Source organism: Mixophyes fleayi, chromosome 6 (genome assembly GCF_038048845.1).
Source record: "Mixophyes fleayi isolate aMixFle1 chromosome 6, aMixFle1.hap1, whole genome shotgun sequence".
Taxonomy (NCBI): domain Eukaryota; kingdom Metazoa; phylum Chordata; class Amphibia; order Anura; family Limnodynastidae; genus Mixophyes; species Mixophyes fleayi.
In genome coordinates this window covers 185,948,376-185,971,019 of record NC_134407.1, presented here as the reverse complement: position 1 = coordinate 185,971,019, position 22,644 = coordinate 185,948,376, and the positions used below count along the sequence as shown (strand labels likewise).

At 42.8% G+C, this 22,644-nt stretch overlaps 1 protein-coding gene across 3 annotated transcripts in view; it reads left to right on the top strand.

The window, feature by feature from the left end:
• The window catches only part of PLCG1 (phospholipase C gamma 1), a 62,908-nt gene extending 45,679 nt beyond the window's left edge, over nucleotides 1–17,229 (top strand). For 2 of the 3 annotated variants that reach the window (XM_075177576.1, XM_075177574.1), the window contains 20 exons: nucleotides 436–604; nucleotides 709–831; nucleotides 1,111–1,212; nucleotides 1,548–1,735; nucleotides 1,992–2,192; nucleotides 5,354–5,473; nucleotides 5,636–5,816; nucleotides 5,909–5,986; nucleotides 6,128–6,231; nucleotides 6,387–6,483; nucleotides 7,374–7,443; nucleotides 7,675–7,832; nucleotides 8,188–8,284; nucleotides 8,504–8,728; nucleotides 8,872–9,020; nucleotides 9,334–9,448; nucleotides 10,090–10,251; nucleotides 10,352–10,440; nucleotides 12,540–12,709; nucleotides 12,825–17,229. In XM_075177576.1, the coding sequence (XP_075033677.1) occupies nucleotides 436–604; nucleotides 709–831; nucleotides 1,111–1,212; nucleotides 1,548–1,735; nucleotides 1,992–2,192; nucleotides 5,354–5,473; nucleotides 5,636–5,816; nucleotides 5,909–5,986; nucleotides 6,128–6,231; nucleotides 6,387–6,483; nucleotides 7,374–7,443; nucleotides 7,675–7,832; nucleotides 8,188–8,284; nucleotides 8,504–8,728; nucleotides 8,872–9,020; nucleotides 9,334–9,448; nucleotides 10,090–10,251; nucleotides 10,352–10,440; nucleotides 12,540–12,709; nucleotides 12,825–12,867 (2,641 nt within the window). In that variant the 3' untranslated portion in view covers nucleotides 12,868–17,229. The remainder of the gene's footprint in view (nucleotides 1–435; nucleotides 605–708; nucleotides 832–1,110; nucleotides 1,213–1,547; nucleotides 1,736–1,991; nucleotides 2,193–5,353; nucleotides 5,474–5,635; nucleotides 5,817–5,908; nucleotides 5,987–6,127; nucleotides 6,232–6,386; nucleotides 6,484–7,373; nucleotides 7,444–7,674; nucleotides 7,833–8,187; nucleotides 8,285–8,503; nucleotides 8,729–8,871; nucleotides 9,021–9,333; nucleotides 9,449–10,089; nucleotides 10,252–10,351; nucleotides 10,441–12,539; nucleotides 12,710–12,824) is intronic. The other variant, XM_075177577.1, reaches the window with a different exon arrangement.
• Nucleotides 17,230–22,644: the final 5,415 nt, after the last annotated feature.

Genomic DNA, 22,644 nt, shown 5'->3' with positions numbered 1-22,644 from the left:
CCAGAAAATGCAGTATATCTGCTGAAACTGGGGCAGCACGGTGGCTAAGTGGTTAGCACTTCTGCCTCACAGCGCTGGGTTCATGAGTTCAATTCCCGACCATGGCCTTATCCGTGTGGAGTTTGTATGTTTTCCCTGTGTTTGGTGGGTTTCCTCCGGGTGCTCCGATTTACTCCCACACTCCAAAAACACACTGGTAGGTTAATTGGCTGCTAAAAAAATTGACCTTAGTCTGTCTCTTTCTGTCTGTGTGTCTGTGTTTGTGTGTTGGTGTTAGGTAATTTAGACTGTAAGCTCCAATGGGGCAGGGACTGATGTGAATGAGTTCTCTGTACAGTGCTGCGGAATTAGTGGCGCTATATAAATAAATGGTGATGATGATGAACATAGAGCATCACGCTGTACTATTCTCTGTTTGTTTGTTTTTTAAATTAGATACCCAGTCATCTTGTCAATTGAAGACCATTGCAGCATAGCTCAGCAGAGGAACATGGCCCAGTACTTCAAGAAAGTATTTGGGGACATGCTTTTGACCAAACCAGTGGATGTCAGCGCTGATGGCCTCCCGTCTCCAAACCAGCTTAAAAGGAAAATTCTCATCAAGGTGAGAGTTCTTCTCCCCACCCTCTTTCATCCAAAATACTTGGGTGCCTTGTGGCTGACGCCATTTGTTCACTCGTGACTCCACTTGTTCTCTTTACTCTGTAGCACAAGAAGCTAGCGGAAGGCAGCACCTATGAGGAGATACCAACTTCTACTGTGTATTCAGAGAATGATATCAGCAATTCAATCAAAAATGGAATCTTGTACCTGCAGGATCCAATTAACCGCGTAAGATGTGAAATCTAAGGCTCCAGAATTTCAGTAGTGTTTTTGTTTTGGTTTTTTTTTTTTTACAATGTTGAAGTAAGTGCCCTCTAGTGTAGTCTACTAATATGTAGTTTGTGTATATAGGACTAGAAGTAAAAGTGTTTGGAGATAGAAGTGTAAGTGGAGTCGTTTTGGAATCGAATGAAGTAAAGTTAGTAATTGAATTGAGAGAATTTAAATACATTAGAAATATGTTTGGAATATAAATGTCTTACTCGTTATTTTTTTACCCCCTATTAGGAGTGGTATCCTCACTACTTCGTACTTACCAGCAGCAAGATCTACTATTCGGAGGAGACCACTGATGGACAAACAAACGACGATGAAGAGGAGCAAAAAGAGGTGCGTACCTTAATGTGATCTATTGTTATATGTGTCATTATTGGTACACGAAGGGGGCTGGCTGTGTACATGTGTAGCCTATGCACCTCTGGTCCAGTTCTTATGGCTCAATCACTATTCAATGAAGGTGTCCTTTGACTTGAAGTGTCGTCTTTCCTGATGTGGCGTGCATGTGATTTGCCAAATGATCACAATGTTACCTGTCTGGGTTCTATAATGCCTAGGACAGTATAAAACCTAGTCTGTATTATTGCAAATTATTGAAGTGTGTGTCTGTCTACTTGTAGCTTCCTCATTTATGTTTACATCAATGGTGTTTTAACTCCATTTTTCAGGCTAGTAACAGCTCGGAGTTGCACTCGGCTGAGAAATGGTTCCACGGAAAACTCGGAGCGGGTCGTGACGGGCGACACATTGCAGAGCGCCTCCTAACTGATTACTGCATTGAGACCGGAGCCCCCGATGGTTCTTTCCTGGTGCGGGAAAGTGAGACCTTCGTCGGGGATTATACACTATCATTCTGGTAACTGTTCTATACATCATTTACATAATCACACCAGGACTGATGGATCAGTACTTAATTCACCTTTCCAGAGTTTAACGACCACAGCGACTAACAGCTATTAACTAAGTGGGCTAATCCCTACAGTTGTCTTGCGGTTCATTTGGTAACTGTGAAACAGTCTAGCATTATATGTTGTACACTTATAGAGGCAGGACTGTGAGTGAAGTGGTCCGACTGTTCACTATCTGATCTTCACTTTCTTGTTATCATCTAGGAGGAATGGAAAGGTTCAGCACTGTCGGATACACTCTAGACAAGAGGCCGGGAGCCCCAAGTTCTTCCTTACAGATAACCTGGTGTTTGAGAGCCTGTATTCACTGATAACGCACTACCAACAGATGCCTTTACGGTGTAATGAGTTTGAGATGAGGCTGACTGAGCCGGTTCCACAAACCAACGCTCATGAGAGCAAAGAGTGAGTCGTGATTACTATAGGAGTAACATTGTGTAGTTTACACCTTCATTGCACATTTTCTTTCTTTTTTTTATATTTGGGCTCTGTCCAATAGTAAGTGGTCCTCCAGGACCTCAGGGGCCAATTGGGAGAAAAGACTAGAGATGAGCGGGATCGGATTCCGCTAATCCGAGCCCACCCGAACAGTGCGAATCCGAACGGGATCCGAGCACTGTTTGGATATTTCCAGCGGGCAAAAAAATGAAAACGAGGCTCTGTCGGCCAAGTCTCGCGTCGACTCTCGCGAGGGGTGGGAGGGAGGGCCCAGAACAATTCCATCTTGTACCTCTTTTTTTGGCATTATGTGCTCATGCTACATCGGTGCAACCTTTTGGCCTAAAAACAATATTGTGAGGTGTTCAGAATAGACTGGAAATTAGTGGAAATGATTGTTATTGAATGTTATTTAGGTTAATAATAGCGTAGGAGTGAAAAAAAAAAACCACAAAACTGGTTTTTGGCACTTTTTATGTTTTTTTTCAAAATAAATCCGAATCCAAAACCTTAAATCCGAACCAAAACCTTTCGTCAGGTGTTTTGCGAAACAAATCCGAACCCAAAACCTCAAGCAAATCCAAAACACGAGACACCAAAAGTGGCCGGTGCACATCCCTACTTCAGACGCAGATTGTTCCGCCTCGCCCGATTGTCCATATCCTCTTGATGTTCCTGGACAGATGTCAAGTCACTACGTAGGCCCACAATGTCCTCCTCCATGCCTGTCTGGGAGGACACCACCGTCTCCAATCTTTGTTCAACTTGGTCAGTACGGGTTCCAATTGAAGCCACCTCCGTCCGTAATGAGTGGAGGGCAGCTTGCACTTATGAGTGCACGGAAGATTTCAGTTCTTTCATTTCTTTGATTAACGTTAGGAAGTCCCATCTGGTTATCGGGGACGTGTCATCCTCCTCTGAGTCAGATTCAGCAGAAGTATGAGGGGAACCCGTCCTCGACCGATGCGCGGTTGAGGTTGATTGCTTCGAGAAATATTGAGGGAGGCCTTTAGGGTGGGATTTCTTACTTCCCTTTAGGCATTGTGGAGGAGCCTCAAAAGCAGGACTTTCAGACAGCAAGAGGGGCGGTATGTCCAGTCAGGATAGTAGAGTAAATTACAATGGGTGGGCCCACATAGGGAAGAGGATTGACATGGATCTGTGTAGAAGCAGTCGGCATTTTAGGGGGTTACAGGGTCATTGCGCACCCCTGGGAATCCGGGGCCGGCTCCAATAATAGGTATAATACAAAATAGGCTAGGACCGTGGTAATTCAGGTAACGTGAAACCTGTACCCTTAGAAGAATCTCAGAATACTTGGAGGAAGCAGGCAGGATGGGCAGGGATAGTGTAGTTGCCCCGTGTGTGGCAGGTTTCTCGCACTAACCTGACTCCTATGTGGTTGGGCACTGACAATGGCTGGCCTCTCCGGTCTCCTCGCCAGCCTGCCTCCTATGTGTCCCGGCAAAAGCAGCGGCTGGCCTCCACAGGCAGCTATGTCTGCTTGGAACCTCCGGACTGGTGATGAAGTGCTGCCGCTACAGGAGGACCCTGTGGCTCCACTACCCGTCCCGCTGACTGCGTGGGTGTTCTCCGGTTACTGGACCGGACCGGAAGTTGGAAGCCTCCGAAACCGAAAGTGCAGCTGGCGGGGTGCGGGCGGCACTACAAGCCTGGGGCCTATCCAGGATACAGGCCCCAGGCGACCCGAGCGGAGCGCCTGACGTCTGCAGGTCCAGGTACGGTATTAGACCTATCCAGGGAGCTATGCAGTGCCGGGTGGGGAGCAGCCCTGGAGTCAGAGCTGCCAACTGGCCACGTGTGCGCCGCGGGGATCGCGGCTAATTCAGCGGGTAGCCGCTTCAGAAGCTGAGGAGTCCTGCGAGTGCCTGTGTCAGCGGGCTTCAACTGTGGGTGGTTGATGTGGAGGCAGGACAAAGAATAAGAGCCCAAAACCTCTCTTTTGGCCCGGAGCTCACTTAACTCGCAGCCTCCCGATATGGCGTCCAAGCCACGCCCCCCCTTTTTTTTTATATTTGAATGGAATCCCTTATATGCATGAGCTTTATTTTCCAATGTGATATTGCATCCCCTCTCAAACTTTTCTTGTCCTGGGCCTACTACTAATTACACCTCTGGGATGTGTTTATATAGGGTTGTATAGGAGATTCATCGTCCTCATCACCATTTATTTATATAGCGCCACTAATTCCGCAGCGCTGTACAGAGAACTCGCTCACATTAGTCCCTGCCCCATTGGGGCTTACAGTCTAAATTCCCTAACATCCACACACAGACACAGACTAGGGTCAATTTTGTTAGCTGCTAAATTAACCTACCAGTATGTTTTTGGAGTGTGGGAGGAAACCGGAGCACCCGTAGGAAACCCACGCAAACTCGGGGAGAACATACAAACTACACACAGATAAGGCCATGGTTGGGAATTGAACTCATGACCCCAGTGCTGTAAGGCAGAAGTGCTAACCACTGAGCCACCTAGTTAGTCATTGAAAGTCATTTTATGAGCTGAAAAACATTTTGAGCCCCATGGAAAAATCCCATTTTTATAAGAAGACACACCTGGGTTAGTGCACCATGGTGGCATTGAATGTGGGGGAAACACTATTTTGCTTCATTCTGATATGAAGAGATGGACAATCATTGAATTCTCCATGAAATACTCCAATTTGACAGGCTTAAGTATAATGAGCTTCAAGGGAGAATGTTTGGAGAAAATAGGAATGTTTCTTCATGAAAATATATGTGCTGCCTATTTTATGGTTTGTGTCTCTAATCCCCTTTTACCATCCTGGGAAAGCTGTTTTTTTGTTTTTTTTTGGGGGGGAGGGGGGTGTCACAAATATACATGAAAATGATCTTGCTATGATGATTTGAACTTGGACGTAAATTCATTACCTGAGTACAAATTATTGACAACTGTAATGTTATATATTCAGCTCTGAGAAGCTCCTTGCAATAAACTTCAATATACAGTTAACAACTCTTTAGGACAGATAATGATGGTTCCCCTGTGCAGTCTTCTCACAAGTGCCTTTAAATTCAGTGGTCATTTTACTGAAACAGGCTCTGTGGCTTATTGTACATCTCTCAATTGTTGTATCCTGCAGATGGTACCATGCCAGCCTCACCCGAACACAAGCTGAGCACATGCTGATGAGAGTACCGCGGGACGGAGCTTTCCTAGTACGTAAGAGGACTGAGCCCAACTCCTATGCCATATCATTCAGGTGAGGCCTACAATGCTGGGTACTCATTCAGACTATATTCCCGTCGGCAGCTTCAGAATTGTCCACCCAACAAGTGCTGTTATACCCGTTATTTAAATGCTCCCCTTGCATTCTTGTCTTATGTATCATTTTTCATTTTACTTCTGTACAAAAACCTGGTAGAGCGGAGGGGAAGATTAAACATTGCCGGGTGCAGCAGGAAGGTCAGAGTGTGGTGCTGGGAAGCTCTGAATTTGACAGCTTGGTGGATCTGATCAGTTACTATGAGAAGCATCCTTTATACCGCAAGATGAAACTGAGATATCCCATCAACGAAGAGACTCTGGAGAAGATTGGAACAGCGGTAAGTACTGGAACCGTGAAGCTCGGTGGGTAGTGATGGTCAGCCGGCATAGGAGAAATGGGCACATGACTAAACCCTTTACTGTATTGTAGGAGCCAGATTATGGTGCACTCTATGAGGGAAGGAACCCTGGTTTCTACGTGGAACCCAACCCTATGCCTGCATTCAAGGTATTGCTGACACTAAAGTTGACCATAGGCTAAGCCTTGTCTGTAGGTGTCTGTCTCTCCTCTCATCATTGATCCTCTGTTTTTCCCCTTCCTACACATCCTTAATTGTCCCTGGATCTTACTCCTTCTGTGTCTCCCCAGTGCTCTGTCAGGGCCCTATTTGATTATAAAGCTCAGCGAGAAGATGAACTTACTTTCACCAAGAACGCCATCATCCAGAATGTGGAGAAGCAGGAGGGTGGATGGTAAGCACAAGTTAGTAGCTGACTCTTTCCAGGTCCATCTTATTCCTGTGAACTATCTGTCTTAAAATAAAAAAAATAGTTTAAGAAGAAGCAGAAACCACAATGACTTGCTCTCTTGGGGATTCTGGGGTCTTATGTTTACATATGTTTATTAGGTGGCGAGGAGACTACGGAGGCAAAAAGCAGATGTGGTTCCCTTCTAACTATGTGGAGGAAATATTCAGCCCAGCAGAACCTGAACCTGAGCGGCCAGTGAGTCTGTCTGTCTTTTGGACAGGGCCATTAGTGTGAGATAGAAGTAGATCCTCAATAATAAGGCAGAATATATGTAAATGTTCCTAGAACATGGCAGGAGTTTAAGTATTTTTTTTTGTTTATAAAGGGTATCTCCATGTAAAAGTTGTCCTTACATATTTGTGTCTGTGTGTGTGTATGTATGTTGGACAACTATTTTAAATAAAGTAGAATTAAAAAGCACATACTTGTATCCTCAGGGACATTCCTAAGGGAAGTTAGAAACCTGCCAGGTTACTGTGCAAGTGCTTCATGTAATACCTAGTAATCAGGGTGTCTGTCCGCCATCATATACTCACTGTGGCAGCAGCAAGGAGGATAAAGACATTTTATTTTAAATGGCTGCCCTAATTAAAAGATAAAATAATAATCTGGTGTGGAAACTCATTATATACCCCATTGCAAGCTCCATTCCCCTGATGGCAGCTATTTTAACCCTAGAAAGGGCCATTCCCCTGATGCAGCCAGAATGTTGTCACTGGGCAGCACTGGGGTCATGAGTTCGATTCCTGACCATGGCCTTATCTGTGAGGAGTTTGTATGTTTTCCCCGTGTTTTCATGGGTTTCCTCCGGGTGCTCCGCTTTCCTTCCACACTCCCAACAAAACATACGAATACTGCTACTTAATTGACCCTAGTCTCTCTCTCTCTCTCTCTGTCTGTGTATATTAGGGAATTTAGACTGTAAGCTCCAATGGGGCAGGGACTGATGTGAGTTCTCTGTACAGCGCTGTGGAATTAGTGGCGCTATATAAATAGATAATGATTGTCAGCAATATATGATTAGTTTTTCTTGGACTGAAAGTTATGATTGGACATTTGATGTGATTTTAATTCTACTTCCCCAGCATCTGGATGAGAACAGCCCTCTAGGAGACCTCCTTGGAGGAGAACTGGATGTGCCATCATGCCAAATTGGTAAGAGAATTTTCTTCCAAACATCAGATTGGTTGCTATAGACAGCACCTCTAGTTTTTATAAAGATCCTGCTTTTGTGTACAGTAAGATGTTTTACTCTGCTGTACATGTGTTGTCCGTCTACAGATGTCATAATCAATGACTGGCTAGCTGGTAATGGTGATATATGCAGTATAAGTAATGTTTAGGTTGTTGCCATGTAAAATACTTATCTTGTACCCTTCGATGTAGCTATCCGGCACGAGGGGATGAACAATCGTCCTTATGTCTTCTCTATAAATGTCCCATCTGTGACGAGATGTCCGCTTGACGTGGCGGCTGACTCTGCAGAAGACATGAATGACTGGGTGAAGAAGATCCGAGAGGCGGCACAGACGGCAGACGCTCGGGTATGAGGAGACATACATATGCTCCGTCACTAACCACCGCTTTGTTGCACAGCAGTGCACTTATTTAGTTGCTTCCCTAAATGCACCTGTCAACCACACACCGTGTGAGCTGAAGCAGTATTCAGGGGATTAAATCTGGTCACCAGGATCTAGTGACATTGTGGATTTCATGGCCAAATATTCATGAGACAGCGGGAATTGATGGTCTGTATTCTCATGAATATTGGTTTAGCCAACAAAGTGGTTGTCTCCACCCTGTGCCGTTGCCAGGTGCACGTTTATCTGTCTCTCTCTGCTTTGCATTTATTTTTTCGGCACCTAACTTCTGGTCCGTTTTCTTCCCATCTTTTATCAGCTCACCGAAGGCAAAATCATGGAGCGCAGAAAAAAAATTGCGCTGGAGCTGTCAGAACTTGTTATTTATTGCAGACCTGTGCCTTTTGATGAAGAGAGTAAGTGAATGTGTATTGGTCCATATGGCATGTGATGGAAGAGGGCTGGTATGCGGTGGTATATACCATGCCGCCACTTCTCCTACAGCCTTTATTGTAACAATATCAAATTCCATTGATTTACATTTCCCCTTCCACCACTGCTTATAGGTCTGAGAATGACACCAGAAGGGTGTCATCCATTACAATGACGTTGATGATGTTTCATATCCTTTCCAGAGATTGGCACAGAAAGAGCGTGTTATCGGGACATGTCGTCCTTCCCTGAAACTAAGGCGGAGAAATACGTCAACAAGCTGAAAGGCAAGAAGTTCCTGCAATACAACAGACGCCAGCTGTCTCGTATCTACCCCAAAGGCCAGCGCCTTGATTCCTCCAACTACGACCCAATGCCCATGTGGATTTGTGGCAGCCAGTTAGTGGCGCTTAACTTCCAGACCCCAGGTACGAGTTTAGGTTTTTATTCTTTGTTTGTGCTATGTAGGTTCTATATCGCCATCTATTGGCAGAATAGTGGGAGGTGTAGATTTATCCTGTCGTCGTATTGTGCTGTCCGTCATACTTTGTAACACCCCTTTTTGCTTCAGACAAGCCCATGCAGATGAACCAGTCTCTCTTCCATTCCGGCGGGCGCTGTGGTTATGTTCTGCAGCCGTGCAGTATGAGAGAAGATATGTTTGACCCGTTTGACAAATGTTCCCTTCGTATGCTGGAGCCAATTATCATCTGTATTGAGGTGAGAGGCTGGAGAGTAATTCCTTACTAAATATTTTCATTTTTTTCCCCCTTGCCACCGGCTCTCATGATGTGCTACAAACAAAACCAGATGGATGTAAAGATAAATAACTAAAGCAGTAACGGAATCTGGAGCAAACGACTTTGGCTATTATGATAAAGATGGATTTTTCATGTACTGTTAAGTCCTAAAATATTAATCAACTGGGGCCAAGTCTATGCTTATACAAATCTATGAATACACTGTTATGTGTACATCTATATGCTCATCACATGAAATCAACAGTGCAACAATGTCTGTTCTATGTTTACAGATCATGGGTGCCAGGCACCTACCCAAGAATGGCAGAGGTATCGTGTGCCCATTTGTGGAGGTGGAAATCTGCGGAGCTGAATATGACAATACCAAGGCAAAAACAGAATTTGTAGGTGAGATGGGTTCTTGCTATATACTACAATAAGTGGTACGTGGAATGTGGGCATCTCCATGAGGACAATGCACTTTGATCGTTAGGATCACCTCAGCTGTTAAATAGTTTTGTTCCAAATTGAAACTTGGGTATAGGCAGCATGGTGGCTCAGTGGTTAGCACTTCTGCCTCAAAGCACTGGGGTCATGAGTTCGATTCCCAACCATGGCCTTATCTGTGTGGAATTTGTATGTTCTCCCCCTGTTTGTGTGGGTTTTCTTCGGGTGATCCGGTTTCCTCCCACACTCCAAAAACATACTGGTAGGTTAATTGGCTGCTATCAAATTGACCCTATTCTGTGTGTATGTTAGGGAATTTAGACTGTAAGCTCCATTGGGGCAGGGACTAATGTGAGTGAGTTCTCTGTACAGCGCTGCGGAATTAATGGCGCTATATAAATTGACGATAGTAAGGAATAATGTAACTCCTAAAGCAGAATTAAAAATGACAGAGTTCTGTGACCTGAACTGTACTGTTCTATATCTATTTACCAATTTATATATCTGTTGATCATTGTAAAGAGAGAGATAATATTGTGTTGTGTCTAAACATCTCTTTTTAAAAGTAAATATATATTTTTTTTTTTTGCTTTCCTTGACAGTTGATAACGGTTTGAACCCGGTCTGGCCTCAAAAATCTTTCCAGTTTCTTATCGCGAACCCGGAATTTGCCTTCCTGAGATTTGTGGTCTACGAGCAAGATATGTTCAGTGATCAGAATTTTCTGGCCCAGGCTTCTGTTGTGGTGCGGGGCCTAAAAACAGGTGTAGTAGCAAATGAGGCCAGGTTATGGTGAGAAGATGGGAGTTGTTCGTATCTGTGCTTTTCTAGGGAAGTCTAACTCTGTTTTACATTTTAATGCAGGTTACAGAGCTGTCCCCCTGAAAAATCATTACACTGAAGACCTGGAGTTGGCCTCACTGCTCATACGCCTAGACATCTACTCTAGCAAGGTGAGAAGTGCCCGGGGTAGCTGGTGAGTGTTTACTGAAAGGCTAAAGAAGGGTCTAGTTATTGACTGAAATCTCTAGCTTTATAATTCTGTTTAAGAAGGGAACTGGGGTCATATTCCCAGAAGTGAATAAATAGGAAAACTCAACACACAATTTCCTGACAAATCCTTAGACTCTACAGCAGAAATACTAACTGTCAGAGATTGATATGCTGCCCACACATGGCCTGATGGTGTACTCTCCATTTTGCGCCACACGTCGTTCAAGATTCCGAGTTAGAACTTTGTGACATAGTAGGCTTCTGAGCAGTCTAAGTGACTAGTCTATTGTCACATAGACTGTTTTTTGCCTATCCCTGCCATGGAACGCTGTAACCCTGTTGCCGTAGGTCTCTTGGTGGCCTCCCTAACAAGTGCCTTTCTCAAATGGATGCTCTGTTTTGGAGGATGGCCTATTCTAGACAAGCTCACAGTGGTGCCACGTTCGCTCCATTTCTTAATGATTGACTTGTGGTCTGGTGGTATTAAGTCTTTGAAATCTATTTCTTGATTGGTGCTTTTCACAAATTTACACTGAGCGTTGTTTGATCTTAATGATGAAGCTCTTGTTTGTAAGTGCACTAGCCAACTGTGGGACCTCTCTCAAAGTCTTCCGTTATGGACTGCAATTAATTATATGAGTTGAAGACAATTGATCACACCAGTTTTCATTTAGGTGTGTCTTGGCAAAATGGATGAACTTTTGTATTTGTTTTTTTTTTGTTTTTTTTTAAATTAAGACGAAGCGTTAATGTTGTGTTTTTCATTTGACGTTGATTGGTCATTGGTAAGAGGGTGAGCACTACGTATAGGTACCATATATAATGGTTGCATGTGCAGATATCCTTTAACTTTACTTTTGAAACACACAGAGCAATTACTCAATTGAATTTTCCTTTCTTCCTTGTTTTATTTAGAAAGTGGAAAGGTGTATTTCATGAACACATCACTCTAGCACAATTGGGATAATGTGGTACAACAGGAAAGGTCTCACTTTAAACATATACCAGCTGGACCTCTGTGGTGATTAGGCTATCGGAGCTTAACGAGTTTCTGATGTAATTTGGCATATGCATTTAATAAATTAAATTAACAAAATTCTCTTAAATGCATTAATTGCATATCCAAAAAGGAACTATTTATAAAGCAACATTCGCTTGTATTAAGTGAATAGCTGCTAGTGGTGAGACATGGCTGAACGCCAGATGCTGAATTGAAAAACCATATTCTATGGGAGGCAGGAATGTGGGTTGGGGATCTGTCACATTACAACTACCTTTAATTCTCAAATGTCATGAACCTGCTCAATGTACTGCTGATATTTACACAATGGCTGCACCTTGTTTTGCATTTACCATAGTACTGAGAATAACACGCACCAAACAGAAAAACAGAGCCACGTTTTTATGTCTTTCTGCTGGCCAGAATAGAAATTGCATAACAAGCTGCTTTCCTTATATTTAGTCTTGAGCGCTTAAACAGTCTGGCAAATAGCAAGTGACCACATTGTCTGTCTGTCTGTCTGTCTGTCTGTCTGTCTGTCTGTCGTCATTTAGACACATTAGGGACTGATGTGTGCGAGTTCTCTGTATAGTGCTGCAGAATTGTTGGTGCTATATAAATAAAACATAAATATATATATATATATATATATTCTAGTGTATCACCAATTAAGCTGCAAAGCCTCAGGTAATGCCCTATTCCCAGCTGCCTGCAGACATTATACATACACCAATATGTGTCATTGGCTGGCCGCTTTTACTTCCTGTGGATCACACAATTGGACATATGTGTTACGACACCAGTATCCTATATGTATATGGCCATAGTCATACCTATTATTATGTTCAAAAGGCAACGGATTAGGCAATTCAGTTAGACCTACCACGGTGCAAATAAGTCATGATATTGCGTGATGCCAATTTTATAGATTATACAATGTTAAGAATGAGGATTTTATCACTTGTTATATTTTCCAAGGTATATAATCTTTGTAAGGACAAATCCCATTTCTCCAGATAACAACTATGGCATGTCCCTGATTTATTCAATTTATTCCAGCAGGAGAATGGTGAAGTTAATGGGGCCTCAGCACCCCGCGAAAGAATCAGCGACCCCACGGCCGGGCGTATACGCGACAGCCTAAGTGATTCCCGATACCCTGCACACCAGATAGATGATTTCCGGATCTCACAAGAACAACTAACAGATCCTTTTGATAGAGAACGGAGGTAAAGCCATAGTTCAGTCTATATATTGATAGTTTAGTATGTGACATGTAATATACCAATGTTTATGATGGATATTTAATAGATTTGCATCCTTCTCTTGTTCTTATATGTCCAGGATCCCACGGAAAACACGCCTGAGTGGAGATAACAGGCTGTAGAATGAAAGTGACTAGGATGTTCCACGAGAGAGGCTGACATTGCTTTCCATAGATAGAGGCAGAGTCTATCCTCAGCGCACAGGGAAAGCGCCTTAGTCGGGAGCTCGGTTGTATGGCAGTTTGAACTTTGCACCTAGTGTCACATACATCCCTTAAAATAACCTCTGCCATGTGGTTATTGTTCATTATCACAGATGTTTCCACAAAGGGAGCTATTTATCTGCAGCACAAACTGTAGAAACCTTCTCTATATGTAATGCCTTGTATCTTAGTGGGGCTGTTCCCAAAGACTGGATTTCCATTAAGCCATTTCCAGAGTTGTGGACAGCCCCTTGCTTCACCTTTGGTAATCTTCTATGAAACTGTGAAAAGGAAGAAGCTAAAGCATAATGTGTTCTGGTATTTCAGTGCTGCGCCACATTCCGGAACTCTAGACGTACAAGAGCGTAGCACCAACTTTCTTCTGTATTTTTCTTTTTCCCATGTGCACATCATTCCACCTCCCTTGGATAGTGTTTGTTTTTATTCTTGGAGGCTGGCCTTGCTCTTTGCTGTGATTGCAACACAAAAGAAATGCTTGGGGGTTTTTACTTTAAATATTTACAGAAGGGGTGGGTCTCAATACCCTGTTTTATGTTCATTGATCCAGTATTACAAAACCAGCTATCTCCGCGTATCTGGGCAATCAAACATGGCAACTTGGACAACCGTTTCAGTATCCGGCACGCCATCGTTGCTGATAATTTTGGAGACATTAGGTGAAATTCATGAAAACTGGTGCAGTGGATATAAGGTAGTTGCCCTTAGAAAGCAATCAGATGTTTGCTTTCATTTTGTAAGCTGTAATAGAAGAATTAATTGGTTGGTTGCTATGGGCAAGACCAGTTTTAATAAATGTTCCCCAGTATGTGTTCATGAGCTACTGTCTTTGATTCTTACAGGGGACCAAATGTAGCTATTATGTCTCATATATTTTTTTATTTCCAAAGTCAATGAGGGATTCATCCTGAGGACCATGTTATTTGAGGTTGGGTTTGCATTCCTGCTTTGACATTTCTTAAGGGCTTTCCAAGGGCTGCACACCCTCTGCCTTTGTTAGCCCTCTAATAAGTACATGTTATCAGAAACTGCTGAATAAATATTTTCAAACATGAGCAGTGAAAAAACAAAAATAGTTTGAGCCAAACATCTATACCCATCTCCAAAATTACCTGTCTGCTATAACTTGTTTTCTCCCCATAAACAATACAGATTATATGATGCACAAGTGTTTCAAACTAGCAATTTGCCTGATTTTCTAGTGTATTTGACATTCCAGTAATTTATTCTATCACTGAGATGTGAACAGGACATGTGAGACTAGGCATAGGGAATTGATGCTCTCACCCTGACCACATGTCGCTCCATAACACAACATTGGAAAGCTCTGCTGCAATACTGTTCATTTAACCTGGTCCTTGCTTACGTCACAAAATATATAAAATGTTTATTGTGACCTATCTGAGGAAACAGGCGTTATATAAGGAACTTTCTGCAGCCTTTGGGCTCATTAAAAAAAAAGAAAAAGAAAGATGGGAAGGGCTGCGGTAACATACAATCCCCCCATGTACTAAATAACCAATAATATTAGTGATCATCTAAATATCTTCATGTGTTTTATCTGTACCCAAATAATGAGCTATACTAGTCCTGTCAGGTAACGCTTCGCACCCTAGAGTGAAACGTTGGCGCTATCTGATTGGCCCCAGTGCTCTAACTGTCAGAGACCTGGATAACATGCACAATTATAGAAGACATCTCTTCCCATCATGGCCAAAGTTGGGTTTATCAACCTTCTTCTCAACCACTTCGCAGAAAGCCATGTTTTCAGTATTTCTCTACTACTAAGCAGATGAGTGAATCTTCTTGGCTTATCCATCCATCAACCCTCCTTTTCACACAGAAATCCTCAAAACACGGTTGATGTTTTGAAGTTATGATGTACAGCTTCTATGCTACAGGGGTGAGACATTATAACATGTTTTTTATATGTAGTAGGGCAATAGCAGTTTAAATTATCACTGTCTTCTGGTGTAGTCACCAACTATAACTTGTGAATGTACAGCAGATTATTTATCTCTTGAAGTCTGGCAAGATCAGATTAAACCTCACTTATGTCAGTAATAAAGCACATTTCATAGTCCCTTTTGTCTTGATCTACCATCTGCCTTTGAAGGCAAAAAAACAAGACCTAGACATACCTCACTTTACCTGAATAATTGTAATGAAAACTACCATTTACATATTTGTGTAGTATAAAATTAAATTGAATTAAAGTAGCAGAAATGCATGGTTGTTTTTGTTTCATCATGGCTGTTACTGCTCTCTATGGAGAGTTTTTCACCAGTGACTAAACCTCTGCATAGATGACAAAGAACAGCAATGAAACCTTCAGCCTATAAGATTGTTACCAAAGAAACTAGAGGATTCTGGGGGAGTCTGAGCCACTCTGTCATTATGTGTAATAACCACAGCCAGCACCCATTTACACAAGAATAATTAAGACAGCGGAAGTCATTTACTTACAGTTCAAATGTACAGTGACCAAGAGTAACTACCAACATTACCAGATATTTGCTTTTCTTATCTAACTTGCACTAGACAGTCAATTACTGCAAGGTTGTACTTTTCTTCTTTGTAATGATTGTTGCAGACTTTTGTTTAGTGAAAGTCTAAGGAGGAATGGGTTGTTTCTCTGTAATACAATTTGAATGCAACTTAGCCTCTATATTTTATGAGCACAAATAATACTCACAGTACGTCATAATACACCTTATAGCAGTGGTTCCCAAACTGTGCGCCTAGACTCCCTGGGGTGCCTCGGCGATCTCACAGGGGTGCCAGGGCCAGTGGTAAGCAAGGCGGGGGACTACTTGGTAATTATTTTGGCTTAGGGGTGCCTTGAAAATTTTTTTTGGAGACCCCTAAGGGTGCCTTGAATTGCAAAAGTTTGGAATCCACTGCCTTATAGGCTTCATTACTGTTTATTACAATTTCAATGTAACATCCTGAATTAGCTGAAGCAGAGAGAAACATTAATAATTATGTCAAGTTGCAATAAACGGGCATGGCCTTTTCCTTGTGCTTTAAACAGTCCTAAACATAAACTGCAAACTGATAAGATATGAATTTATCTTGTACCATTTAAGAGATATATGTAGCGTTCTCTATAGCTTGAGAGAATTCAATATATTAAATACCAGCAAGCCAGAGGAAAGTAATCTATGGGACTGGGTTTCACTTAGGTACAGTGAAATAAATAATCCTAACTTTCCACTGCAGTTAGTTAAAAAGCATTGTACTATTTCTCCTGCCTCCATTCCTACCAAAACACACCCTACACCCAATAATCAGCATATAATAGCTGCTGACAGAGGTTAAAAATCTAACAAAGCACAGAATTTCCTTTCAAACTTGCAGTGACACAATGGTATGTCACTGTCCAAATTTACCAAAATACAATTATTTCTATCCTTTAGGACACATTGTTCAAAGTGATCCAATTTTTTATAGGCTGTAGAGTGAGCACTTTCCTTGGTTGTTAAACAGTATTGTTAATTCAGTCACAATGGCAAATTTCTGTCAACTCTATCTCACATCTCATTTCCATTCAATTGTTGAGTAAGATGATGCTTTACTACTTTTTTTTTTTTTTTTTTTATTGCACTCCAGTACAACACACACCCACTGTAAGAAAAATAACATCATGGCAGCCCTCAATCAGCATGAAAGTCCCAACTGATCACTTAAACATACATACCTGTTGTGGAGTTTTTAAACATATTTAAAAACTTCACAACAGGTATGTATGTTTAAGTGATCAGCCTCTGGTATGTTGTATCCTTTCTGTAAAATGGGGTGGTCTGTGTAATCACACTAAGCCCATGGCCTGCAGTAAAGTGCACTTAAATTATGGCTATATCCAGACAGAGCTTTTCTTGAAGCATATGAGTGCATTGATGCTTCACATATGATACAACAACTTTTACATTCAGCTGAATAGGATTCTAAAATAAACAATAATGCTTATTAAACACTTGTGTGCATTTATCTGTTTTAAAAAAAAGAAAAAGCCAAGAACAGGTAGAGGGAGGCTATGGAAAAAAGCATGTCAATCTGGAAGTTGCCTAATGACATTTGTCACTTGCCACAGCAGTGCAGGGCTACAACATGCTGCATTTGGTTAATGTTTCATTTGTTCTAAACAATAAAATGTGCCTTGTTTGCTGCAAGTGGCCTGGACTTCTATTTGTTCTAGAGTGGTCAGTTTGCCTGTTGTTGGCACAATCTGAATCCACCATTAAATAAAGATTATTGAAGCTTTATGGTCTTTGTGTGTTTGTATTTCAGTCAAAGAAAATACATTTATGTAATTCAGACACTTACAAAAAGGTCTCATAGTTATGTAGGCATTATTTTATTTTTACTAGTGCAAATTGGAATACAATATTAAGGCAGCATTTATCTATATGCAATTATAATAAAAATCAATGGCTAGACAGCATTATAGCTGCAGGAAAAATAATCACTAATGCAACATCTCGGCACTCCAGACTTGTATATCTAATCAGAGTCTGGTTAGTGGCTGTTCACACTCCAGCCAGGCCAATGGAGTGTGACATGGAAGTGTTTTAGTGGAGACATTGAGTTGTCTTTGGCTATTGGAAAAGAAGGAGACCAAACAAACTACAGCCCTATCTATATGTCTGACACTGCGCTGTGATTACGGAACCCTGTCAAATGGTTGTGCTACATAACGTGGGAGAATGGGAAACTCTTGTTGCAGAACCTTGTGCTTCATATTTATGACAGCCACAAGTAAGGAAGCACTCCAAGCAACCAAAGAAAATACTCTGCACCATACATTCATGACCACACCATTTTTCACATGTATGCAATACATTGACTACATAAGAATACCTTGTTGGGTTATTCATTCAGCAACAAAAAAAATAATTAATCTTTTGGCTTATTTTCGCTTGGGAGCAGAAATAAGGGGAAGAGCGTTGCACTTAAGTAGAGATTCTCCTTCATTTTTATGTTGATAATGCAATAACAGCAGGGCATTGAGAGATGAAATCTCAGTCCTGGAGTAAAGGGCCAATATTGTCAAGGCCTTCTTTAACATATCAAAAGCACCAAAAAAAATAATGAATCTGCTATGGAAGCATAGAACAAAGACAGGTTTCTCTATCCTACCATTGGGGGACACTGCGAGACATTGGGGTACAGTAGTGAGACTATGAGTTTAGGCACTTATCTTCTTTGATCTTCACTCTCCTCCCCTACTATGTCCCTCCCTTCCTGTAGACAACCCAGTTTTTTTTAAGTGCCTAGGACAGTGTTGGCTAATCTATGACACTCCAGGTATTGAGAAACTACAAGTCCCACCATACCCTTCCAGCAATAAGCTGCTATATATTGGCAAAGCATGCTGGGACTTGTAGTTTCACAAGGTTAGCCAACACTGGCCTAGGAGATAGGACATGTTGATATAGGCTCCTGCCTATACTTAGTTTAGTTTTACGTTTTTATTTTATTTTCCTTTTCAGATGCAGCGCGGGGATCGATCCTAAGACCCAGAGGGGTGAATAGCCTGTCGGCTCTATTCACCCTGGGTGCCTGCGAAGGAAAGCAGCAGCATAGCTCACTTACCTTGCACCTCTTTGCCGACAGTCATCCCCTAGAAATGAGCTTATGGGGCCATATTTTGTGTGTCTGCCATTAGGGCTTTAGGTGCCCCACATATTATTATTATCATCATTTATTTGTTAGGCGCCACAAGGTATCCGCAGCGCCGCACACAGTACTAACAGTATATTATACAGGGTAAAATCATACAGAACAATGAACAAAAAGTACCAATACTTCAGAAACTCCGGCCAGTCATGCAGAAAAGACAGAGCGGAAGAACAGGTATGGAGACAGGAGGGGAGGGGGCCCTGCTCATACGAGCTTACATCCTAAGGGAGGGTAAACAGACCAGGCACAAGAGGAGCCAGTTGAGGCAAGAGGAGAGAAGGGAGGACGAGCTAAAGGGAGGAGATGGGGGTTAAGTAGATGGTTGGTAGGCTTTGAGGAAGAGGTGAGTTTTGAGTGCACGTTTGAAGGAGCACAGAGTAGGTGAGATATGGAACGAGGGAGGTCGTTCCAGAGAAGGGGGGCTGCACGGGAAAAGTCTTGGATTCTGGAGTGGGAAGAGGTGATAAGAGTGGAGGAGAGGCAGCGGTCATTGGCCGAGCGTAGGGAGCGGGCAGGAGTGTGAATGGAGAGTAGGTTAGAGATATAAGGGGCAGTAGAGTTGGAGAGAGCCTTGTAAGTGGTGGTGAGGAGTTTGAAAAGGATTCTGTAGGGGAAGGGGAGCCATTGTAAGGCAAGGCAGAGAGGGGAGGCAGAGGAGGAGCAGCAGCGTGAGAGGAAGATGAGTCTTGCAGCCGCATTGAGTATAAAGCGGAGGGGGGAGAGACGGGAGTGGGGGAGGCCAGTGAGGAGGAGGTTACAATAATCGAGGCGGGAGATGAGTGCGTGGATAATAGTTTTGGTGGCATCCTGAGAGAAAAGGACGGATGCGGGCGATGTTGCGTAGTTGGAAGCGACAGGCTTGGACAAGGGAGTGAATGTGGGGGGCAAAAGAGAGAGAGAGGAGTCGAGGGTGACACCCAGACAGCGAAGTTGGGTGACAGAGGAGATGGTGGTGTTATTGACGACAATAGAGAGGTCATGGTGGGATGGGAGTCTGGGTGGAGGAAAGACAATGAGTTCAGTTTTAGAGATAAAGGGCTGCTTTTCAAACAGTGTAACTTAGTCGCATTGGGGGAACTGCAGCGATCCACCGCCCCCTGTCCGCCGGCAAGTCCTTCCCCTAGACTACGAGCAGCGGGAGACGATATCAATTGTGCGCCTTAGGAGGCGAATCGTATACTAAAGAGACACTGCACACACTGCCTGGGCATTGTAATTCCAGCGTGGATGCAATAGACACCGACAGCCATACTAAAGTATGCACTGAGCGGCAGTTCATAGAGGTGGCCATATTTGGGGGCGCTGTAAGGGGGGATCCTCAAGAGCGGGTGATAAGCCCAGAGCGTGACGGTCTTTCTTGACAGGAATCTGTGGTGGGGGCGCTTCTTCGTTTCCAGCGCCAGTGGCGGGCATCCACCACGCACATTTGGACATGAGGAATTGTTTCCCAGGGCTATGTCATAGATCTAGTTCAGTTTCCACCACAAAAGGTGGTTCTCCACAGTAACCCCCCTATGTCCCCTCACATGCAAGGCACTTCAGGAAGCAATCCAGAAGTTGCTGCAGTGTCACTGTTCCCGTTCCAACACAGGAAAGGGCTCAGGGATTTTACTCCAATCTCTTCCTATTACTAAAACAGGACGAATTATTACCTCCAATTTTAAATCTGCAGTCTCTGAACAAGCAGGTAAAAACTCAAAAGTTCAGAATGAAGTCCCTTTGGTCCGTCATCGCCGGAATGGAGCAGGGAGACTTTCTGGCCTCCATAGACATCAAGGATGCCTACCTGCATGCTCCTAGATGGAGGGGACGCCATTGCCTTCTCTGCTTCGCGGTAGGAAACTCCCACTTTAACTTCAGGGTCCTACCTTTCGGGTAATCTACGGCTCCCAGAGTGTTCACCAAGATCATGGCAGGGCTCCTGCGGCAGAAGGTAGTCACAATAGTTCTCTATTCTTCTGAAAGCACCGTCAGCATCGCTCTTAACTCAGCACATCCAGACCTTGATGCAGTTTATGGAAGCTCATGGGTGGATTCTGAGTTTACCCAAATCATCTCTTATTCCAGCACAGCAAATGCACTTCCTGGGTCTCATGTTCAACACAGTGACCCACAGAGGTTTTTTTTTTACCGGAAAACAAGGTCCATGCTCTCTTGCGCAGAACCAGGACCCTCCTTCTGTGAAAAGCGAAATCTCTCCTCAGCTGCATAAAAACTCCTGGGAACGATGGTTTCAGTGTTTGAGGCCGTGCCCTTTGCACAATTCCACTCTTGCTCTCTTCAAACAGGCTCACTATCAGGGCTGTTGGCGCTTCTTGGGTGTCGCATCATGGGGCTTCAGCAGAGCAGCTACATGGTCATCTATCCATACATTCTCTAAATTCTACAGGTTGCAGGGCTTTGCATCCTCTGATGCAAGCTTTGGGTGCAAAGAAATTGTATGCAGCTGATCCAGAGCATTCTCTCCTTTAGAGGCAGTTTTGGTATGTCCCCAATGTCTCGCAGTGTCCCCCAATGGTAGAAAAGAGAAGATTTTTATTCACCGTAAAATCAATTTCTCTTACTCCATTGGGGGGACACTGTGCACCCTCCCTTGTTCTATAAATAGTCCTGTGGTGAGTTTTATGCTTATATTCTTTGCCCTATAAGGCTCTCTTTCCTCATACACTTGGTTAGTCAAAACTGAGGTATCCACAGTAGAGGAGGGTGATAGTAGGGGAGGAGAGTGAAAATCAAAGATGTTGATAAGTGCCTAAACTCCTAGTCCCACTATTATACCCCAATGTCTCGGTGTCCCCCAAAGGAGTAAATTGATTTTACGGCGAGTAAAAATCTTCTTTTTAGCAGACTAAAAATGTCAACATTTTAATTAGTGTATGAGCAACCGAAACCCTAATTCACATTTTAACCCCTGATGTTCAGGAAATTGTAGTAAATGGGAGGGGTTTTATTGAAACTGACCTGAAAGATACATCTATTTATTTTTTATTTCTTTATGGACACAAGCCTAATAGATGACTGGAGAGAGGAAATGGGTGGTGTGGTGGAAGGAGAGGGAGTGGAGACACCTACTTACCATTTGGAAAGGAAGACAATAACACAGATGCTCACTAACCTTTCCTGTACATCAGGTCACTGCCTGGAGAAAGTTATTGGATATAAAATGGAGAGCCAGCATTATATGTTTTGTCGAAATCTCCCTAACCATAGCGATTCACCCACAGAGCAGCACCTCAGCTTGCTGTATTCTCCAGCAAGAGCAGGGCTGGCAGCAATCCAGTCAGCTTCAGTCTACTCTTATTGGTTGGGAGAGAGGGAGGGTCGGCCTGAAACCACTGAAGATGCAGCTGGTTGTGTTTGCTTACCACTAAACAGCACCAATGCAAACATGTCCCCCTGCAGCCTGCATTCGCAATGTAATGAGGTATAGTCATGGAGCGTTAAATAGGACAATTAAGTATACAAATTGTTACCCATCAAACCCTATCAATACAGAGAGCAGTGTTAGAAACTGAAACCTAGTTCACTGCTTTTACAGAGCTATTAATACATAATCATGTTAATGCATGTGAGGTTTTCATTTTCACATACTATTAATAACTAGTGTAATTTAGCTCATTCTGTACTGGACACTATGGAACAGTTTCATACACTACTGCAGCTCGCTTTGTGCGATACTAAAAAAGGTTTTATTGGGGCATTTTGAAATATACGAAACTAAAAACACCAGTCCTCAATTAAAAAAAACAAAAAAACTACTACTTTAAAACAACGACATAGTATTTTGAAAGTGCTCCTGCTCCAATGAATTAACAATCTTTAATTCAATAGCATTAAAAACTATGCATAAATGTTCATAATTTGTTACATTTTTTTTTTTGTTTTCTTTTTAAATGTATTTATACTTTCCTGATCAGTTTTCCAATTCAGCAGCAGTGTAAAAAAAAAAAAAAAGGTGGTCACTCTCACAGAAAAGAAACATTAACTAATGTTATT